General features: G+C 53.4%; 1 protein-coding gene across 5 annotated transcripts; it reads right to left on the bottom strand.

Moving 5' to 3' along the window:
* Positions 1 to 1,471: 1,471 nt before the first annotated feature.
* Ak1 (adenylate kinase 1) lies at positions 1,472 to 14,772 on the bottom strand. 5 transcript variants are annotated; one of them, XM_030246809.1, is made up of 8 exons: positions 14,653 to 14,769; positions 12,299 to 12,430; positions 8,042 to 8,079; positions 6,646 to 6,681; positions 6,132 to 6,295; positions 5,338 to 5,454; positions 3,045 to 3,236; positions 1,472 to 2,889 (listed from the first exon to the last, which is right to left on the bottom strand). In XM_030246809.1, exons 3-8 carry the CDS (start codon positions 8,046 to 8,048, stop codon positions 2,821 to 2,823), a joined length of 585 nt encoding a protein of 194 aa, XP_030102669.1. In that variant the 5' UTR covers positions 8,049 to 8,079; positions 12,299 to 12,430; positions 14,653 to 14,769; the 3' UTR covers positions 1,472 to 2,820. The 5 variants fall into 5 exon arrangements, with proteins under 5 accessions (XP_030102669.1, NP_001185719.1, NP_001185720.1 ...); NM_001198790.1 differs by lacking the exon at positions 12,299 to 12,430 and having other exon boundaries at positions 14,653 to 14,772; NM_001198791.1 differs by lacking the exons at positions 12,299 to 12,430; positions 14,653 to 14,769 and adding an exon at positions 10,992 to 11,093.
* Positions 14,773 to 15,290: the final 518 nt, after the last annotated feature.

The following is a 15,290-nucleotide window of genomic DNA, read 5'->3' as shown; positions in this document are numbered from 1 at the left end:
GTGTGTGTGTGTGTGTGTGTGTGTGTGTGTTGGCACCTGCCTGGAATTTCAGAGTTTGGGAGGAAAAGGGAGTTGGAGCTAGAAGCTCAAGACCAGCCTTGACAACACAGCAAGCCTCATCTCAAATGAGTGGCCTTTTGGCAGGGGGTGGTGGCACCGATCTTTAATCCCAGGATTCCAGAGGCAAACACGGGAGGATCTCTTGTGAGTTCGAGGCCATTCTGTTCTACATAGCAAGTTCCAGGCCGGCCAGGGCTACATAACACAAGACTTTGTCTCAAAACAAACAAAAAAAGGATTTCCCCCGCCCTGATATCTATATGGAGATGACGTTCTGCTCCTTACAGTATAATAGCACGTATACTATCTATACTGTCTTATGGATTACCTGTCATCGAGAGGCCATGCAGAACATACTGGAAGGTGTGTGCAGGTTCTAGCTTGGGTTTGTTGTTTTGTTTTGTTTGTTCTTGTTTCTGTCTTTTTTTTTTCTTTCTTTCTTTCTTTCTTTCTTTCTTTCTTTCTTTCTTTCTTTCTTTCTTTCTTTCTTATTTTAACAGGGAGTGGAGTTTGAGAGTGACTTTCACTCTGTTGTCTAGCTGCTTAGAGATCCAGGTTTACCTGGCTGGTTTGAATTTTCCATGATCCTTCCATTTCTGTATCCAAAATGCTGGGGTTACTTTGGCTGGCCTAGAACTGGACATATAAAAGGGAGGCCAGCTGGCCTTCCTTTTTTCTTTCCTTTTACATCAGTTCTTACATTATGACCCAGGCTGGCCCCCACCGACCTGTAAGATCCCCCTGCCTTTCCATAGAGGTATAAGCTACCAGGCCAGCAATTAATCTCTCTCTCTCTCTCATTGAGGGTAACTTTGAACTTCTGGTCCTCCTGTCTCTACATCCCTATCCCTATGCAGGCCCACAGGCGAGTGCCTGCGGTTTTCTCCTGCAGCATTCTATACGGGATTTAGGGTTACTGAGCTCTGGGTATGTTTGGGGGTCCCGGAATGAGGTCCCCTCAGATACTAATGGACTCTGTGATCTGATTCTGGAGAATTTTCTAGTTTAATCAGCCAGGTCTTCATAAACTGGGACCCACTTGAATTAATTGAGCTGTAATTAGCACATTAAGATAATGGGGATTTTTCAGGCCGTTTTCTCCAGCTTTCCCCTCTTCTGTGCATCCTCTGTCTGCTCCTAGGCCGGCCTTAAGAGATCCATGTTCAGCGGGGCTGCAGTGTGCGTGTGCATGTGTGCACATGCCTATGTGCGCTCATGCGTGTCTGTGTGTATATGCACATGCACACAGCATTGGAGCAGAGCTGTCACAGACTGGTGCGGGGCTCCAGAGCCTTTTGCTTTCCTGAAGTCACCCTGGGGGACAGAGGCAAACCTGATCAGGCAGAAGGCTGTGCCTGGTGATGCCTGCCCTCTTCCTCTGAACCTCCCTGTGTTTCAATACACTCACTTCTTATAACTGAAATACATTTATTTATTTTAAAGGACAGCTTAAATAGGCAATGCAGAAGGAAAGGTGGCCCCACTGGTAGTAAACAGAAAGGAGTGAGCACCGTCACCCCCAGGGGCAGGTGTCCCTGGGACAGCCATGGCTGCTGGCTTACAGGCTATCTGGGCTTACAGGGGAAGTCACTAGGGATGGAGACGGGGCCCCAGGACAAGTGAGTACCAACAGAGGCTTCCTGTGTAATGAGACCAAAGAATAAAGAGCAGAAGAGAGATGCCAGCTCTTCTTGGCATCCCTGGGTGTCCTCTCCGGGTCCCAGGCCTGGTCCTTGATCCCACATCCTTGTCTATGGCAGCTCACACTCCTTAATCTGCATGCTCTTGTCTTAACGCCGAGGATAAGGGTTGGGACATAGCGTGACAGGACAAGCTTTAAAACCAGCCAAAGGATGGCAAGGCCTGGCAGGTCTATACCAAGGGAGCCTTCTTCAGGAAGGCCACCCCTGACCCCAGCTTCCCACCTAGCTGTATGCCCATTGCACAGCTCCTTGGCACCCAGTGACCACGTGGCCCCAGCTGGTGAGCCCATGGCCCTTTGCCCTTTGCCCATGCCAGACCCCAGTCAGGCACAGAAAACCTGCCCAGCCCGGGATGCAGCTCACTCTGTAGCGTGCTGGCCTCGTATACAGGGCCATGGGCTTGATTCCCAGTGCCCCCAAAACCAGGAGTGGTGGAGGTCCACACACACACCTGTAATCTCAGCACACAGGAAGACAAGTGGAGGCAGAAGGATTAAGGTTGCCCTTAGTTACATAACAGGGTTGAGGCCAGCTTAAGTCACACGAGATGCTGTCTTAAAAAAAAAAAAAAAGAAAGAAACAGAGAAAGAAAAAAAAGAAAAAGAAAGAAAGAAAAAAAGAAAACTCACTCCAGAGAGACAATGGCTTAGGGCCAAAGCCACACAACGAGGCTATGAGAAACAGGGTGAACACCAGACCCCCCAGAGCAGCCTGCCAACCCAGGGACCCCTAGGCTTTGACACAGCCTGGCTAAGGAAGGGCCTAGGATCCCAGCAGAGCCAGAGGGAGACAAGACAGCTGGGCTGAGGCACAGGGAAGAATGGGCCGGCCACGCTGGGGCCTCCGGCTGTGGCAGCATGAATCACCATAACTGGAAGCAAAGGAAAGGAGCAATCCTAACCCTCCTTGGCAATTTCTTTAGTGTCCATGGGACAGGATAACATGGCTTCCTGTGTCTGTGCACAGCCCGGCAGGGTGGAGGTGCTGGGCTTGAGCCAGGCTGCCTGGGGTCAGGGAGCAAGGGTGGGGCGGGCTGGGAGCTGGCCAAGGGATCCAGTTACTTCAGGGAGTCAAGATAGGTGCAGACCTCAGAGAAGACAGTGTCCACCGTGCCTTCGGCATTGACCTGTGGGGAGAGGGATGATGAGGGCAGAGACGCACGCCATGGCAGGATCCACACAGCCCCAACTCAGTAAACTGAGGGAGAAACTGAGGCAGAGGGAGAGGGATGGCCTAAGATCCCACCGTGAGCTGCAGCTAGAAAAGAGAGGCGCTCCCCACCTTGCGCACAATGCCACGCTTGTCATAGAAGGAGATGACAGGTTCTGTGGCATTGTAATAAGTCTCCAGCCGCTTCTTGATGGTCTCCTCGTTGTCATCCACGCGGCCACTGGTCTCCCCTCGCTTCAGGAGTCGTTGGGTCATGGTCTCGGCGCCTGCGTCCACATACAGCAGCAGTGTGGGCTGTCCAATCTGCGTAGGGTGGAAATCGGATCATTGGGACTCCATCATCCCTGCCTCCATCTCCCAAGCCCTACCTACATGAGACCCACCCAGAACGCGCCTTCCTAGAGTAACTCCTCTGTCACTCAGGTCAAACCTCTTCCACGGGCTCCTAGAATTTTCAAGAGGAAGCCCAAAATCCTTACCAGATCTAGAGCACCTATGTGTTGTGCCCTTGTCCTCCCCCCCCCCCCAGCTGCTCTCCTGATCCCCACCCTCAACCCTCCTTCCTTCCTTCCACCATATTGATCTATGCTTGTATCTGTCTCCATCCCACGCCAGGCCAGCACAGGTCCCATTACCCTTTCTCACAACTGAGACTGTGGGAGTCTCAGCTAGACCCTCACTCCTTCCAGATGGTCTTCGCAGATGTGACCTCCACTATTCCTGGTCCCTTAGTCTCCCCTTGACAGCCTCTAGGTATTTACTTAGCGACCTCCTCTTCCCTCAGCCAGGATGGGAGCTAAGGGCTGAATAAGACTTGATTGAAAGGAATCAGAGGGACAAGGTGAGGACTTTAAGGACATCTAAATGACTGTCACTGTCATAAGCCACTCGTCACAAAGATGGCTTGAAGAGGTATAAAGGATTAGGGCCTGAGTGTTCCAGACCTCGGTTTGGCCACCAGGGCCCTACACACTGGCCCTGCCCAGGCTGGGCCTTGCATTGAAGCAGGCAACGGCTTCCTTCCCCTTTTCTGGCTACACGACCCCTCAGAGTAGGGGTCATCGATAGATCCCTAAGCCTGGCCTAGTCTAGGCTGGGCTTGTGAGGGCAGGCAGGAGGATTCTGGGTCTTCCTAGCCTTGGGCCTGGGCCAGGAGGTCTAACAGCTTTGGGACCTCTGTTCTTTAGTCCACAGCTGAGTCAGCCCCAGCCTCTACGCAGCTAACATCACATAAGCTTGTCACTCACAGCTCCTCTCCTGCCTCTGTCCAACCGTGTAACCTAGGGCAAGCTACTGGGCCCTCTGAGTCTGGTGTCTGTCTCCTGGGTGGTTGCAGATTCAGTGTGACAGTATCTGCTGACCGTAGACGGTTTACCAGTTTAGAGTGGCAAAGGCCAGACCAAGGCTGCTGCCATCTGTCCATCGGCCATCAGCTGCCAAGGTCCTCTGAGTCCCCAGGGCCAAACACAACAGACTCTGGATCCACACTTTGGGTGGAGGTAGTGAGGCTTGTCTCTGAGCAACGCACCCCTGGCTGGAGCTCAGTTTCTCAGTATGGAAATAGGCATCTAACTAGAGGAGTGGGCCCTGAAGACTGCCCACCCCAAGGAAGCTCTGGGGATTTGTGTCAGCAGTAGGACAAGTCACTTCCAGGCCAGCCCCTTCTCTGTCAGTGCAGTTCTGGCTCCCCCTAGTGCCAACATCTGAGAACTTCAACTACTCGGACTCCCAGAGGCTGCCTCCAAGCCCTGACTGTAGGGAGGTGGGGAAACTCCCTAATACAGGACAGGAGGCACTTTGGTTTGCTGGATGTGGCCCTGAGGGTGGCAAATGACTTCATGCAGCTGAGGAAAACCAAGATGTGCCTCAGAGTTGCGCCTAAAGGAAGCTAGACCAACTCCCATTTCAATGATTGGCATGCTGAGACTCAGAGCAAGACAAACATTTTCTTGAGGTCTTTCATTCACTTAGAGGTTGTGACATGCCATCTCTCCTATTCTGACTGAGCTGCGCAGAGGTGGGCAGGAGTGAGGCTGGAGGTACTCTGCCCCAGCCCACCAGGGTGCCAGTCAGCCCTTCACCCTCCCCTCCTCAACACCTACTACCCCTTTCTCCTCAGCACCTGTGTAGTGTGAGCTTCATCCAGGTGCACACACATGTGCACATGTGCATGTGTGCATCCTACATTGCCTATTGCTTGTATAGGTATGGATCATGTGCGCAAATGTCTGCCTGTGTACATGTGGGGTGACAAGCCCCACAGGATAAAGTCTCTCAAATCCTCCTCCTCCCGCCTTTCTTTGGGGTGGTTATGGTAGGTCCTGTGCGGCCTTCCCACCTGCACACTGTAGACTCCGCCTCCATCACCCCTCCCTCTAGGCCGATGACCAGTCAAGGGTCTTACCTTCTGTTCAAATTCTTCTCCCTGTTTCACCTCCCTCGGGTAGCCGTCGATCAGGAAGCCATTGGAAGAATCCACTTTGGCTAACATAGCATCTCGGAGCATGTCCAGCACCGTGTCCTGTTGTCCAGCACAGGGGACCCTTGAGCCTTCTCTCCCCGGGGGCCCCTCGGGAGCACGACCTGTGTTAGCCCACCCAAGCTTGCCCTCTTTCCGGGAGCGTGTGAAGTCCCAGCAAGCCCCTCTCTCCAGGCTTGGGCTTCAGCAAACCCCTTTCCAGCCCGGAAATGTCCTGGGCCTGGACACAAAGCTTCTACAGGCCTTTGCTGTCCCTATCCTCACCAGGGCAGGGGACAGGGAGGGGACAGACTGAGGTACAATGAGCTGGTGACTCTAAGCATGGCATAAAATGAAGGGGTAAAGTAAGGTAAAGAAGGGGACAAACGGGTCAGCAGAATGGCTCAAAGGTGGCATTTGCCTTTAAGCCTTGTAACCAGAGTTCCACTGCCAGGATGCACACCAATCCCTTCACATTGCCCTCTGACGGCCATGTTGATCCCACAGAACATGCATACCCCTCCCAACAAATAAATAAATCAAGTAACTGAAGGGGCCACTCCAGTATTAATCTAGGGGGTCTGAGATCAAGGCTGGGGAGTTAGGGCCAGCCATAAAGGAGTGTGGTAGAGACAGAAAGTCCAGGACACTAGGGGGTGGAGAATGGCTGACCCCTGGGGCTCAGGCTCAGACCCTCCACCAATTCCCCCCCCCCCCCCCCCGCAGGCCCGCTCATTCACCAGTGGCACTAGCTCTCCCTTCTCCATGATAGCCGACAGCTTCTTGCCCCTCTCCGATCCAGAGCTGACTTCTGCCCGAAGCAGGTCCCCAGTAGACAGGTGGGTGTAGCCATATTTCTGTACAATCTTCTCGCACTGGGTGCCCTTTCCTGAGCCAGGTCCGCCTGTAAGCACCCATGCATTCAGAAACTTCACCCCACCCTGCAAAACAACACAGCCCCAGGCAGACACCACCACGGTCCTCAATGAGAGAAGAAACCTCGCAAGCAAGCCTTTCATCCCTGCACTTGGGAGGCAGAGCTCTGTGAGTTTGAGGCCAGCCTGGTCTACACAGTGAGTTTCAGGACAGCCAGAACTATGTAGAAAGACCCTGTCTCAAAACACACACACATACACACACACACACACACACAAACAAACAACACAACAAAACAAAACCCTCCAAATCCTGCAGTGCCTGCTCAGACCCTCAGACCCTGCTTACCCTCCGCCTGCCCGCCTGCCTACAACTCACCCACCACAAAGATGATCTTGGCCTTCTTCAGCTTCTCTGTGGGAAGAATGAACGGGAAGCACGAATCAGTCACTGGCTAGACAAGCAGGCAGAGCCCACGTGTGACCCAGACTTGGGCTGAGTGAGCTGGGACAGACAGTGGGTGTTCTGGACAGGCCCAGACAAAGCCCAGAGGCTAAGAACTCAGCCAAGGATTCAGAGGTTAAGGGACAGAGATGGGCGCCTTGAGTGGGGGAGGGCCAGACGAGAGACCCCAGGTGTCAGTCACCTCCAGTCTTTCTGCCTCCCTCTTCTTGGGGTTCACTAGACACACAGCAGCCCATGATCCTATCCTGTTCCCGCTGTCACCTCCCCTCTCTCTGGCTTTGGCCCTGCCATGGCTGCTCTGACCCAGCAGTACTGTGGCAACCACAACGTGTTGCCATAGAGATGGTTGCCAGGGAGGAGGGCTGCTGTGGGCAAATGGAACTCTTACTCAGACAGGGAGTTAAGCAAACTTCCCAAACTGCCTCCTTAGGACCCACAGCCCTGGTGGCCTGCTGTGGAGAAGCTATGTGGCAGACCTAGCTAGGGGGAGTGAGGCCCTGGGCCCCATACCTGAGGCTATGAAAAAGGGAGAGGGAAACCAAGGCCTAGGGAGGGAGGGAGGGGCTTAGCCAAGGGAACATCTGAGCCCAAACTATTATCCCGGGCTTTCTCCTGAGCTCCCTCCCATTAGGGTGCTGGGCGGGGACCCCATTGGGATGCAGCCTTTCCAGGAGGAGGTGGGCTTGAAGGCCCTGAGGGTCTAAGGCCCTGAGGCACTGCCAGGGCTGAGTGTGCCTAAGGCTGAGTGTGGCAGCTAAGGGGTAGATCCTTGACCACCAAGTTGAGGCGGTAGCAGTGGTAGCAGCGTCTGTCTTTAAAGAGCCACTCAGGCAGAGGCCCAGTGCCAGGGCATGGCGCTGCCAGAAGCCAGGGCCCACCCATTCCAGGCACTCTGCCCACATCCTAGAGCATAGAAGCCAGGAAGACAAGACTTTAGGGTCCACCCCACTAGCTGACAGAGACACTGAGTCCCAGCAAGGGCCAGACATGAGCCTGCCCACTGCTCCAATCAACCCTCCACCCCCACCCCATCCCACACTGCTCGGCAGTTAGCTGGAATTGCTGTCCGGTATAGCCCCTCCCCAGTACCCTCCTTCCCCAGAAAAGGGGAGGCTTGGCTATAAATACCAGCATAGGTGAGCTCTGGGGTTCCAGAAACCTCAGGCAAGCCTTGTTGCTTCTAAGATTAGGATCCGAGCACATCCTAACAGGCAGGGGGAGGAAGCCTGGGGCCTCCTCCAACCCTCTCAATCTCTGAGAGCCCATTCCTTAACACCCAGGACCCTAAGGCCAGGAGGGGACCACATACCTTCCATCCTGCTGAGATCTGGGAGCTAGGTCAGCACTCTGCAAGACAAGGCCCAGGCAGGGTTGAGGGGTTCTCCTCCCACCCTGACTCAGCTCCACCAAGCCCCACCCACAGCAATAAGTGTCAGGCTCCGGCTTGTAATTTCCAAACTAAGAGTGTAGAGAGATACCCAGGAGGCAGAATGACCTTGGGAAAGTCACCTTCCTGCTGGCTTCTCCTGCCTCTGTCACCCCTCTAGTGTGTGCTTTGGTCTGCTGCAGACACCTGGTAGAGGTCAAAGAGGGCGTGAACAACTAACTCCAGGGAATCTCTCAGGTGAGTCCCTAGTGTGTGAGGGGAGTGTCTGCCTCGCTTTGACAACACTCCCCAGGGGACAGGATGCTGGCAGGCAGGCGTCTCCTCCTTGCCTGGGGACAGACAGGACAGGTGGCAGAGACACTCCTGGTGCTCAATCCAGCAAGGTTTGTTTTGTTGTTTGAGACAGAGCTCCTTCTCCGTAGCCCAGGCTGGCATCAGATTAACAGCCGTCCTACAGCCTCAGCCTCACTACCTGGGCCTGCAGGTGTGCAGGTACTGGCCCTGCGTGGTTTCTCTTTGTTGTCTTTAATTTTACGCGTATGGCGGTGTGCCTGCGTGCATGTAAGTGTACCACCTGACTGACAAAGAGGCCAGAAAGGGGTGTGGAGTCCCACGGAACTGGAGTTAACAGGTGGTTGCTGCGGCCACCTTGTGGATCTTAGGAACAGAACACAGGTCCTTGGGAGAAGCAGCAGTGCTCGCAGCTGCCTCTCTAGCCCTGTAGCCCCTTTCCAATTCTGAATGTAAGCTGGTTCCTGACTCCTGCCTGAAGCAGGCCCAAGTCCACCTCACACGTGGCTCTACCACTCACCCCCCCCCCCCGGGGGGAATTTACTTCACTCACCGCCCCCAGCTTGCCCATTCTTTCTTCATAGCCACCCACCCTCCAGCCTCTTCAAAACTATGTCCTCACCCCCTACCTGTCCCGCCATCCCAAGACCACCCATGCCGTTCTGGTCTGTGTCTCAGGTGCACGCTTCGGTCCTCTCACCCTGGGTTCAGGCCCAAGGGACCTCCCCACCCCCACTGTGCGGTCAGTCCTATATCATGCATGCTCCCACAACCCACCTCACCTCTGCCCATCACACTTGTATCCCAACCGTCTTCTCTCCAACCGAGACCTTAGCCCACCTCCACAGAGCCTCTAAATCACACACACACACACACACACACACACACACACACACACACACACACACAAACACATGCACGGGCAGACAGGGCAATAGTATTTCCCCTGGCAAGCAACAATCGTGTGACCCTCCTGCTCATAGGCTTCTATGTGTGGTCCTCTTGGCTCCCTAAACCAAAACTGAACCCCTCAACCTACCTGGCCAGGTCTGGACAATCTGTCCCCTCCTTTCTCATCCACTTTAATGCCTCCCTCCTGCCAGGCCTTTGCAGCGTCACACACCAAATGCTTGGGGGGATGTCTTCCTCCAAATGCTACTGGAGGCCCCAGCTCAAATGTCACCTCTTTCAGGATGCCTTCCTAGATTGCACCCTAGGGTCCCACATTGACAGGTGCTGTCTCTGAACTTCAAGTTGCAAGGTACCCAGCTTAAGGTGTCAGGACACTCATTAGCACCATGGATCTTGTTCCTGTCCCTGATTGGGCCTGGCAGAGGATAGCACTGGCCTGGGACTCTCATTCCACCCTGCCTGCCATCTGGGGAGGGAATTGGGCTTGGGGGAGGGACACAGACTAGCTCCAGACTCTGGCTGGGGTCAAGCTCAAGCCTGGCACCCCCAAACACACAAGAACCTTGAGACCCATGGCCTGAGCTGCAGCCTCTAAGCCTACAGAGTGTGCAGGAGGAGGCATGGGGCTGCCAAGTCCTTCGGCAGCTGCCCAGGGGGGGAGGAGTGTCCCAGGGCCTGGACAGCCACCAGCATGTCCTAGGAGATCACTCCCCTCTACATGCCCCACCCCTCCTGGTAACCTGAGTCCCTCTGTCCCACAGACACCTGCTTCTTTGGTCTAAAATAACTTGGGTCGTGAGGAGGCCTCCGGAAAGCCAGGGGTCCCAGACAAGAGTAAGGTTACAGGACTACGCAGCCAGGCCTTATAAGGTTCCCTGGGTCAGGGCCCCAGTGCTCCTAATATGACTGTCTTCTAGGTGGCTCAAGGAGCAGAGGCCCCAGGGGACACACTTCCCCAATCTCTATGCCTGTTTGTCCCAGGTGCTTGCTCAGCAAAAGCCCTCATAGAGGCTAGCTATCAGACAGGGTTCAAGTCAAACCCTATCACTCAGCTGTGTGACCTTGGGCAGCTGATGTCCCCTCTCTGGCCAGCCTTGCTGATGCTGAAGCATCCTGGGTAAGCTGAGTGGACCTGTGAGTCAGGCAGGAGGGTTCCTGCGGAGCCCCTGATTGGGCAGGAGGTGCTGGCAGAGCTCCAACATCCAGGAGCCCCAGATCCTCACAACACTTGGTGGCATTACAATTCTTGTGAACACACAGGCTGACCCTATCCAGGTCCTCTGGGACAAGGAGATAGGCCTCTGTCCTTCCCTTGTCCCTTAGGGCCTCAGCACAGAATTGCCAAGGGCATGGGTGGAACTGAAGCCCCAGGAATACCAGCTGGGACAAAGAGGGTCTGGGAAGCTGAGAGTACCAGGACACACACACACACACACACACTTGAGCACACATGCACACACATTGCCACAGGGTACATGCACCCAGAGCTGATAGCTGATAGGATACACATGCAAACACACACAGCTCATAACCATGGATACAAACATTCAAGACACACAGAACCCAAGGGTAGCCTGATACCAGCAACCCCACCTTCCCACAGGTGATGTCTCCCCACACCTCTTAGAGGCTTCCACGCGGGCAGACAATGGAGCAGACACACACTGACCTGGGGGAGGGTGTGGTGGGCGCTGGGGCCAGTGAGTGCCCTGCCTGTCCTCTCAGCCGCCTGCAAAGGCGACTATTTATAAGGCTGTCAGCGCGCACGCATGGCATGCTGGGAGCCAGCACTCTGGCGAGATGGCAGAGAGAAGGGAGGAGGGAGGGAGCCGGGGGAAGGAGGAGGAGAGAGAAGAAAGCAGGAACTCTCATGGAAAGCTTAGGAGTGAGCGTCCCCACCAGGCACTCCCTGGGACTAAACCTGCACACAGTGTGTCTGCCACCACTCTATGCCCGCACGACTCTCCACAGACAAGGGTTCTTTAGCTGGGTCAGCTGATGCTCAGACAAGTTGGTGTGTTTAATCTCAGCGTTTAATCAAGGAGACCAGACCAGGGAAGTAAGGAGGGAGGGGGACCAGGGTGTAAACTTTGTTGTTCCAGGGTCACCATCCTCAGGCTCTGAGACCCCCTACCCTGAGACATCTCCCCTATTGGAAATGACTCTTTGAGCTCCTCCTGGATCCTGACTATCTGGTGGCTAGGTAGATGATAAGCCAGCCTTGAACTCTCCATGGTTGAACATGGAGAAAGAACACTCAGAAAGCTTTGTGTATCCAGATTGGGGTTTGCTAAGAATGAGGACTCTCATTTCTGAGTACCCGGTGGAGCACGATGATGCCAACAGCAGACTCCAGCTGTGCCCAGGGAACCCCTAAGCACAGAGCAGGACCCAGAGGCCACCTGAGACTCCCCGTGTGGAAAGCCATGTGCCTAATTAGGGAGCTCTCTACAGGAGAAGTGGTACAGGGTGCTGGTGCTCAAAGCATAGCAGGACAGAGGGATCGGCTCACATAAGGCCTCCAAAGCATGGCTCCGAACAGCAAAATAGGGTGAAACTGGAAACTTTTGTAAATGCTTGGGAGCCACAGACAACCAGTTTGGGTGGTGCCTGAACACCAGTAGCAGCCTGCATACCAAGGTCCTGCCACTGTGGGGGCAGATGGACTGGGCCATCTGTCCTGTGCTGGCCTGAAAGGCTACTCCCAATACTTAGGCTGGTGTGTGCATTGCACAACTTTCGGGGAAAGCAGATTGATTTTATCAGCTCCTACATCAGAAACCCATTCAGGAACAGGATTTACACAGGAAGGTTCTTAAGCCCAGTGGCGGGGACTGACTGGGGCCATAGCACAGAAGGGTGCATGGGAGCTGCTACTCACTCAGAGCAGCTCTGGGTGAGAAGGGAAACCTCACTTGCTGGGGTAGCAGGCACCTGTGAGAGACATGATGCACACCTGCCCAGGTCCAATCTCACCTGAATAAAAATGATTCTGAATGCAGGCTGGATAGAGGTGATGGAACTTGGTGAGAGTAGTGCCCAGTGTAGGAAGCCCTGGGCTCACGCCATGTGTACTGGATAAGGCAGCTTGAACCTATGATCCTGGTACTAGAGGGATACAGAAGGGGATCAGAAATTCCAGGTCTGGGGTTGGAGAGATGGCTCAGCGGTTGGAAAAAGAAAAAGGCTGGAGAATTAGAACTGAGGCAAGCCCTCAGCTCAAGGAGAAGAAACAGTAACAAAGCCAAGAGGGAAGGATGAGGTCAAAGGAAGAGTGAGCTGGGGCTGGAGAGATGGCTCAGTGGTTAAGAGCACTGACTGCTCTTCTGAAGGTCCCAGGTTCAAATCCCAGCAACCACATGGTGGCTCACAACCATCTGTAATGAGATCTGATGCCCTCTTTTGGGTAGTCTAAAGACAGCTACAGTGTACTTACATATAATATAGAAATCTTTAAAAAAAAAAGAAAAAAAAAGAAATTCAAGGTCATCCTAGGGGTATCAATTTCAGACCAGCCTGGTGTATATAGAGGGTTTCAGGACAGCCAGGGCTACACAGAGACGCTCTATCTGAAAAAGCTGACTTGATCTTAAAGAGGACTCTAATTCGATTCTCAGCACCCACATGGTAGCTCACAACTGTTAACTCCATTTCCAGGGGAGCTGATTTCCGACAGCACCAGGCACACACATGGCACACAGGTATCCATGCCAGCAAAACACTCATATACACAAAAATCTAAAAAAAATTAAAAGATAAAGAAGAGGCACCCTAACATGGACGTGCCTTGGCTCAGGGTGCCTCTCCTGCCGTGTCCCCCGTGGAGCTGGGCAGACCAGACGTGTTCCCCCTTCCTGTCCCCTCTCCTTCCTCTTCCTCTCCCCTTTTCCCTTTGAGACCTAATCTCACACATCTCTTTGGATCCTTCTGCCTGCTGGGTTGCTGGGATTACAGGCACACTCCACCATGCCCAGTTTTCTTGGTGCTAAGGATGGAGCCAGAAACTTCTTTCTGCGAAGTAAGCTCTATATCAACTGGGCTGTATCCACAGGCTCTCTTCTATTTTTTTTTCTCTTTCACATTCATTGTGTGTGTGGGGGCACATGAATGTGTGGGCTCACATGTGCTATAGCACACTCGTGGAGATCAAAGGACAACTTGCAAGGGCCGGTCCTCTTCTTCCACTGTGTGAATTCCAGGGATCTAATTTAGATGGTCAGCCTTGACAGGAAGCAACCAGTACCGACTGGGTCATCTCACCGGCTCTGTGCTTTAATTAAAAAGTTTTTTTTTTTGTGTAATTAGATTTACTTACTTCATGTGTATTTTGCCTGCATGTATGTATGTGTAGTGTAGTGCCCACAGAAGTCACGAGAAGGCTTTGGAGTCTCTGGAAATGGAATCTCAGGTGACTCTTAAGCACCAAGTGGCAGCCCCAGTTGTGAGCTACCGCGTGGGTATTTGGACTCGAACTCGGGTCCTCTGTAAGAACAAGTGCTTATAACCACCAATCCGTATCCCCAGCAGCCACCCTCACTCCCACCCCTCCCCTGAACGTCTTTTTCTTTTTTCTTCCTCCCCCCCACCCAAGGTGTGTCTATGTAGCCCTGGCTGTCCTGGAACTAACAAAGTTCACAAAGACCTACCTGCCTCTGCCTCCTAAATGCTGGGATTAAAGGCATGCACCACCCTGCTGGCTTTTATTTTTCATTTATGTATGTGTGTGTATCATGTGTGTGCAAGTATCTGTAAAGGCCAAAGAGGGCATCAGATGTCCTGAGGTGGGTGCTGGGAATTGAACCCAAGTCCTCTTGAAGAGCAACAAGCACTCCCTAACCACTGAGCCACCTCTCCAGCCCTCAGTTTCAGTCATTTTATAACCAGAAAATTCTAAAACACAAGCAAATAAAAGTGAAAGTAGTTTAAAATACTGAAAAATCTTTTGAGGGCTGGGGAGATGGCTCAGCAGTTAAAAGTACACACTGCTGTTCCCAAGGAACCGGGTTTAGTTCCAATCACAACTGCATGGCTCATAACAGTTAATAACCCCAGCTCTGGGAGAAGCCGACACGTCTGGCTTCCTTGGCTACCTGCACACCTATGTACATGCCCACACACAGACGCATAGTGAAAAAAAATTAAATATTTTGAATACAGAAAGAATCCCAGGGCTTGGAAGCAAACCCCACTGGGGTGAGAGTGGGGGAGGGATAGATGACCCTAGGCCAGCCACACTGCAGCTCACAGCTGGATCCTCCATAGGTCAGCACCTGAAAAGGGACAGGACGGTTACGCCCCAGGTGGACGGGTGGAACAGGCAGAACACCCACCTGTGGGTGAGCAGAGGCTCGTGGAAGAAATTCTATGCAGACACAGGATCCAGTTTCCCAGCAGCCTTTACATGGAGGTGGAAGTGTGCCCACAGGGGCTCGCGACACCACTAGTATGTCACTGGAAGTTTCCTGTCACCTCCTCAATAACTGCATCACAATGGTTGCCAGGCTCCTGGTCCCACCACATTCTGACCTCCTGTCTAGCAGCCTGTTGCTGCCTCATTGAGGGCCACAGCTTTGCCACCCTCGGGAGGGTACTTCTGGCTGCCGACCCTGAGTAACCGGTCCCAGCTGACACTGTCTCACTGAGGCAACCTCATATGAATCTGTGGCATGCATCTGATGAGCCACACGAGACAAGGAACAAATAAATATCTCTCTTGCCTTCCTGCCCTGGTGGCCCACCATCTTACCTGGCGCAGAGCCCAGGACAGCTCTCTTTCTGACCTAACCCCCACCCCCTTCCCCCAGCAGCCTGCCTCTGTTACACAGTCACCCTTTGTTAGGCTCTGCTCCCAAGGGTATCTTATCTGCTGTAGCAGGCTGTAATTTCCTCTCTGGAGTCAGGGACCCTTCACCTCCTGCCTGTCTAACTAAACAGCCCTTGTGCTAAGAGGCCAGCAGCTATTTATACA

Source organism: Mus musculus, chromosome 2 (assembly GCF_000001635.26).
Source record: "Mus musculus strain C57BL/6J chromosome 2, GRCm38.p6 C57BL/6J".
NCBI classification, from domain to species: Eukaryota; Metazoa; Chordata; class Mammalia; order Rodentia; family Muridae; genus Mus; species Mus musculus.
The sequence above is the reverse complement of the archived record's forward strand: the minus strand, read 5'-3'. Positions and strand labels throughout refer to the sequence as shown.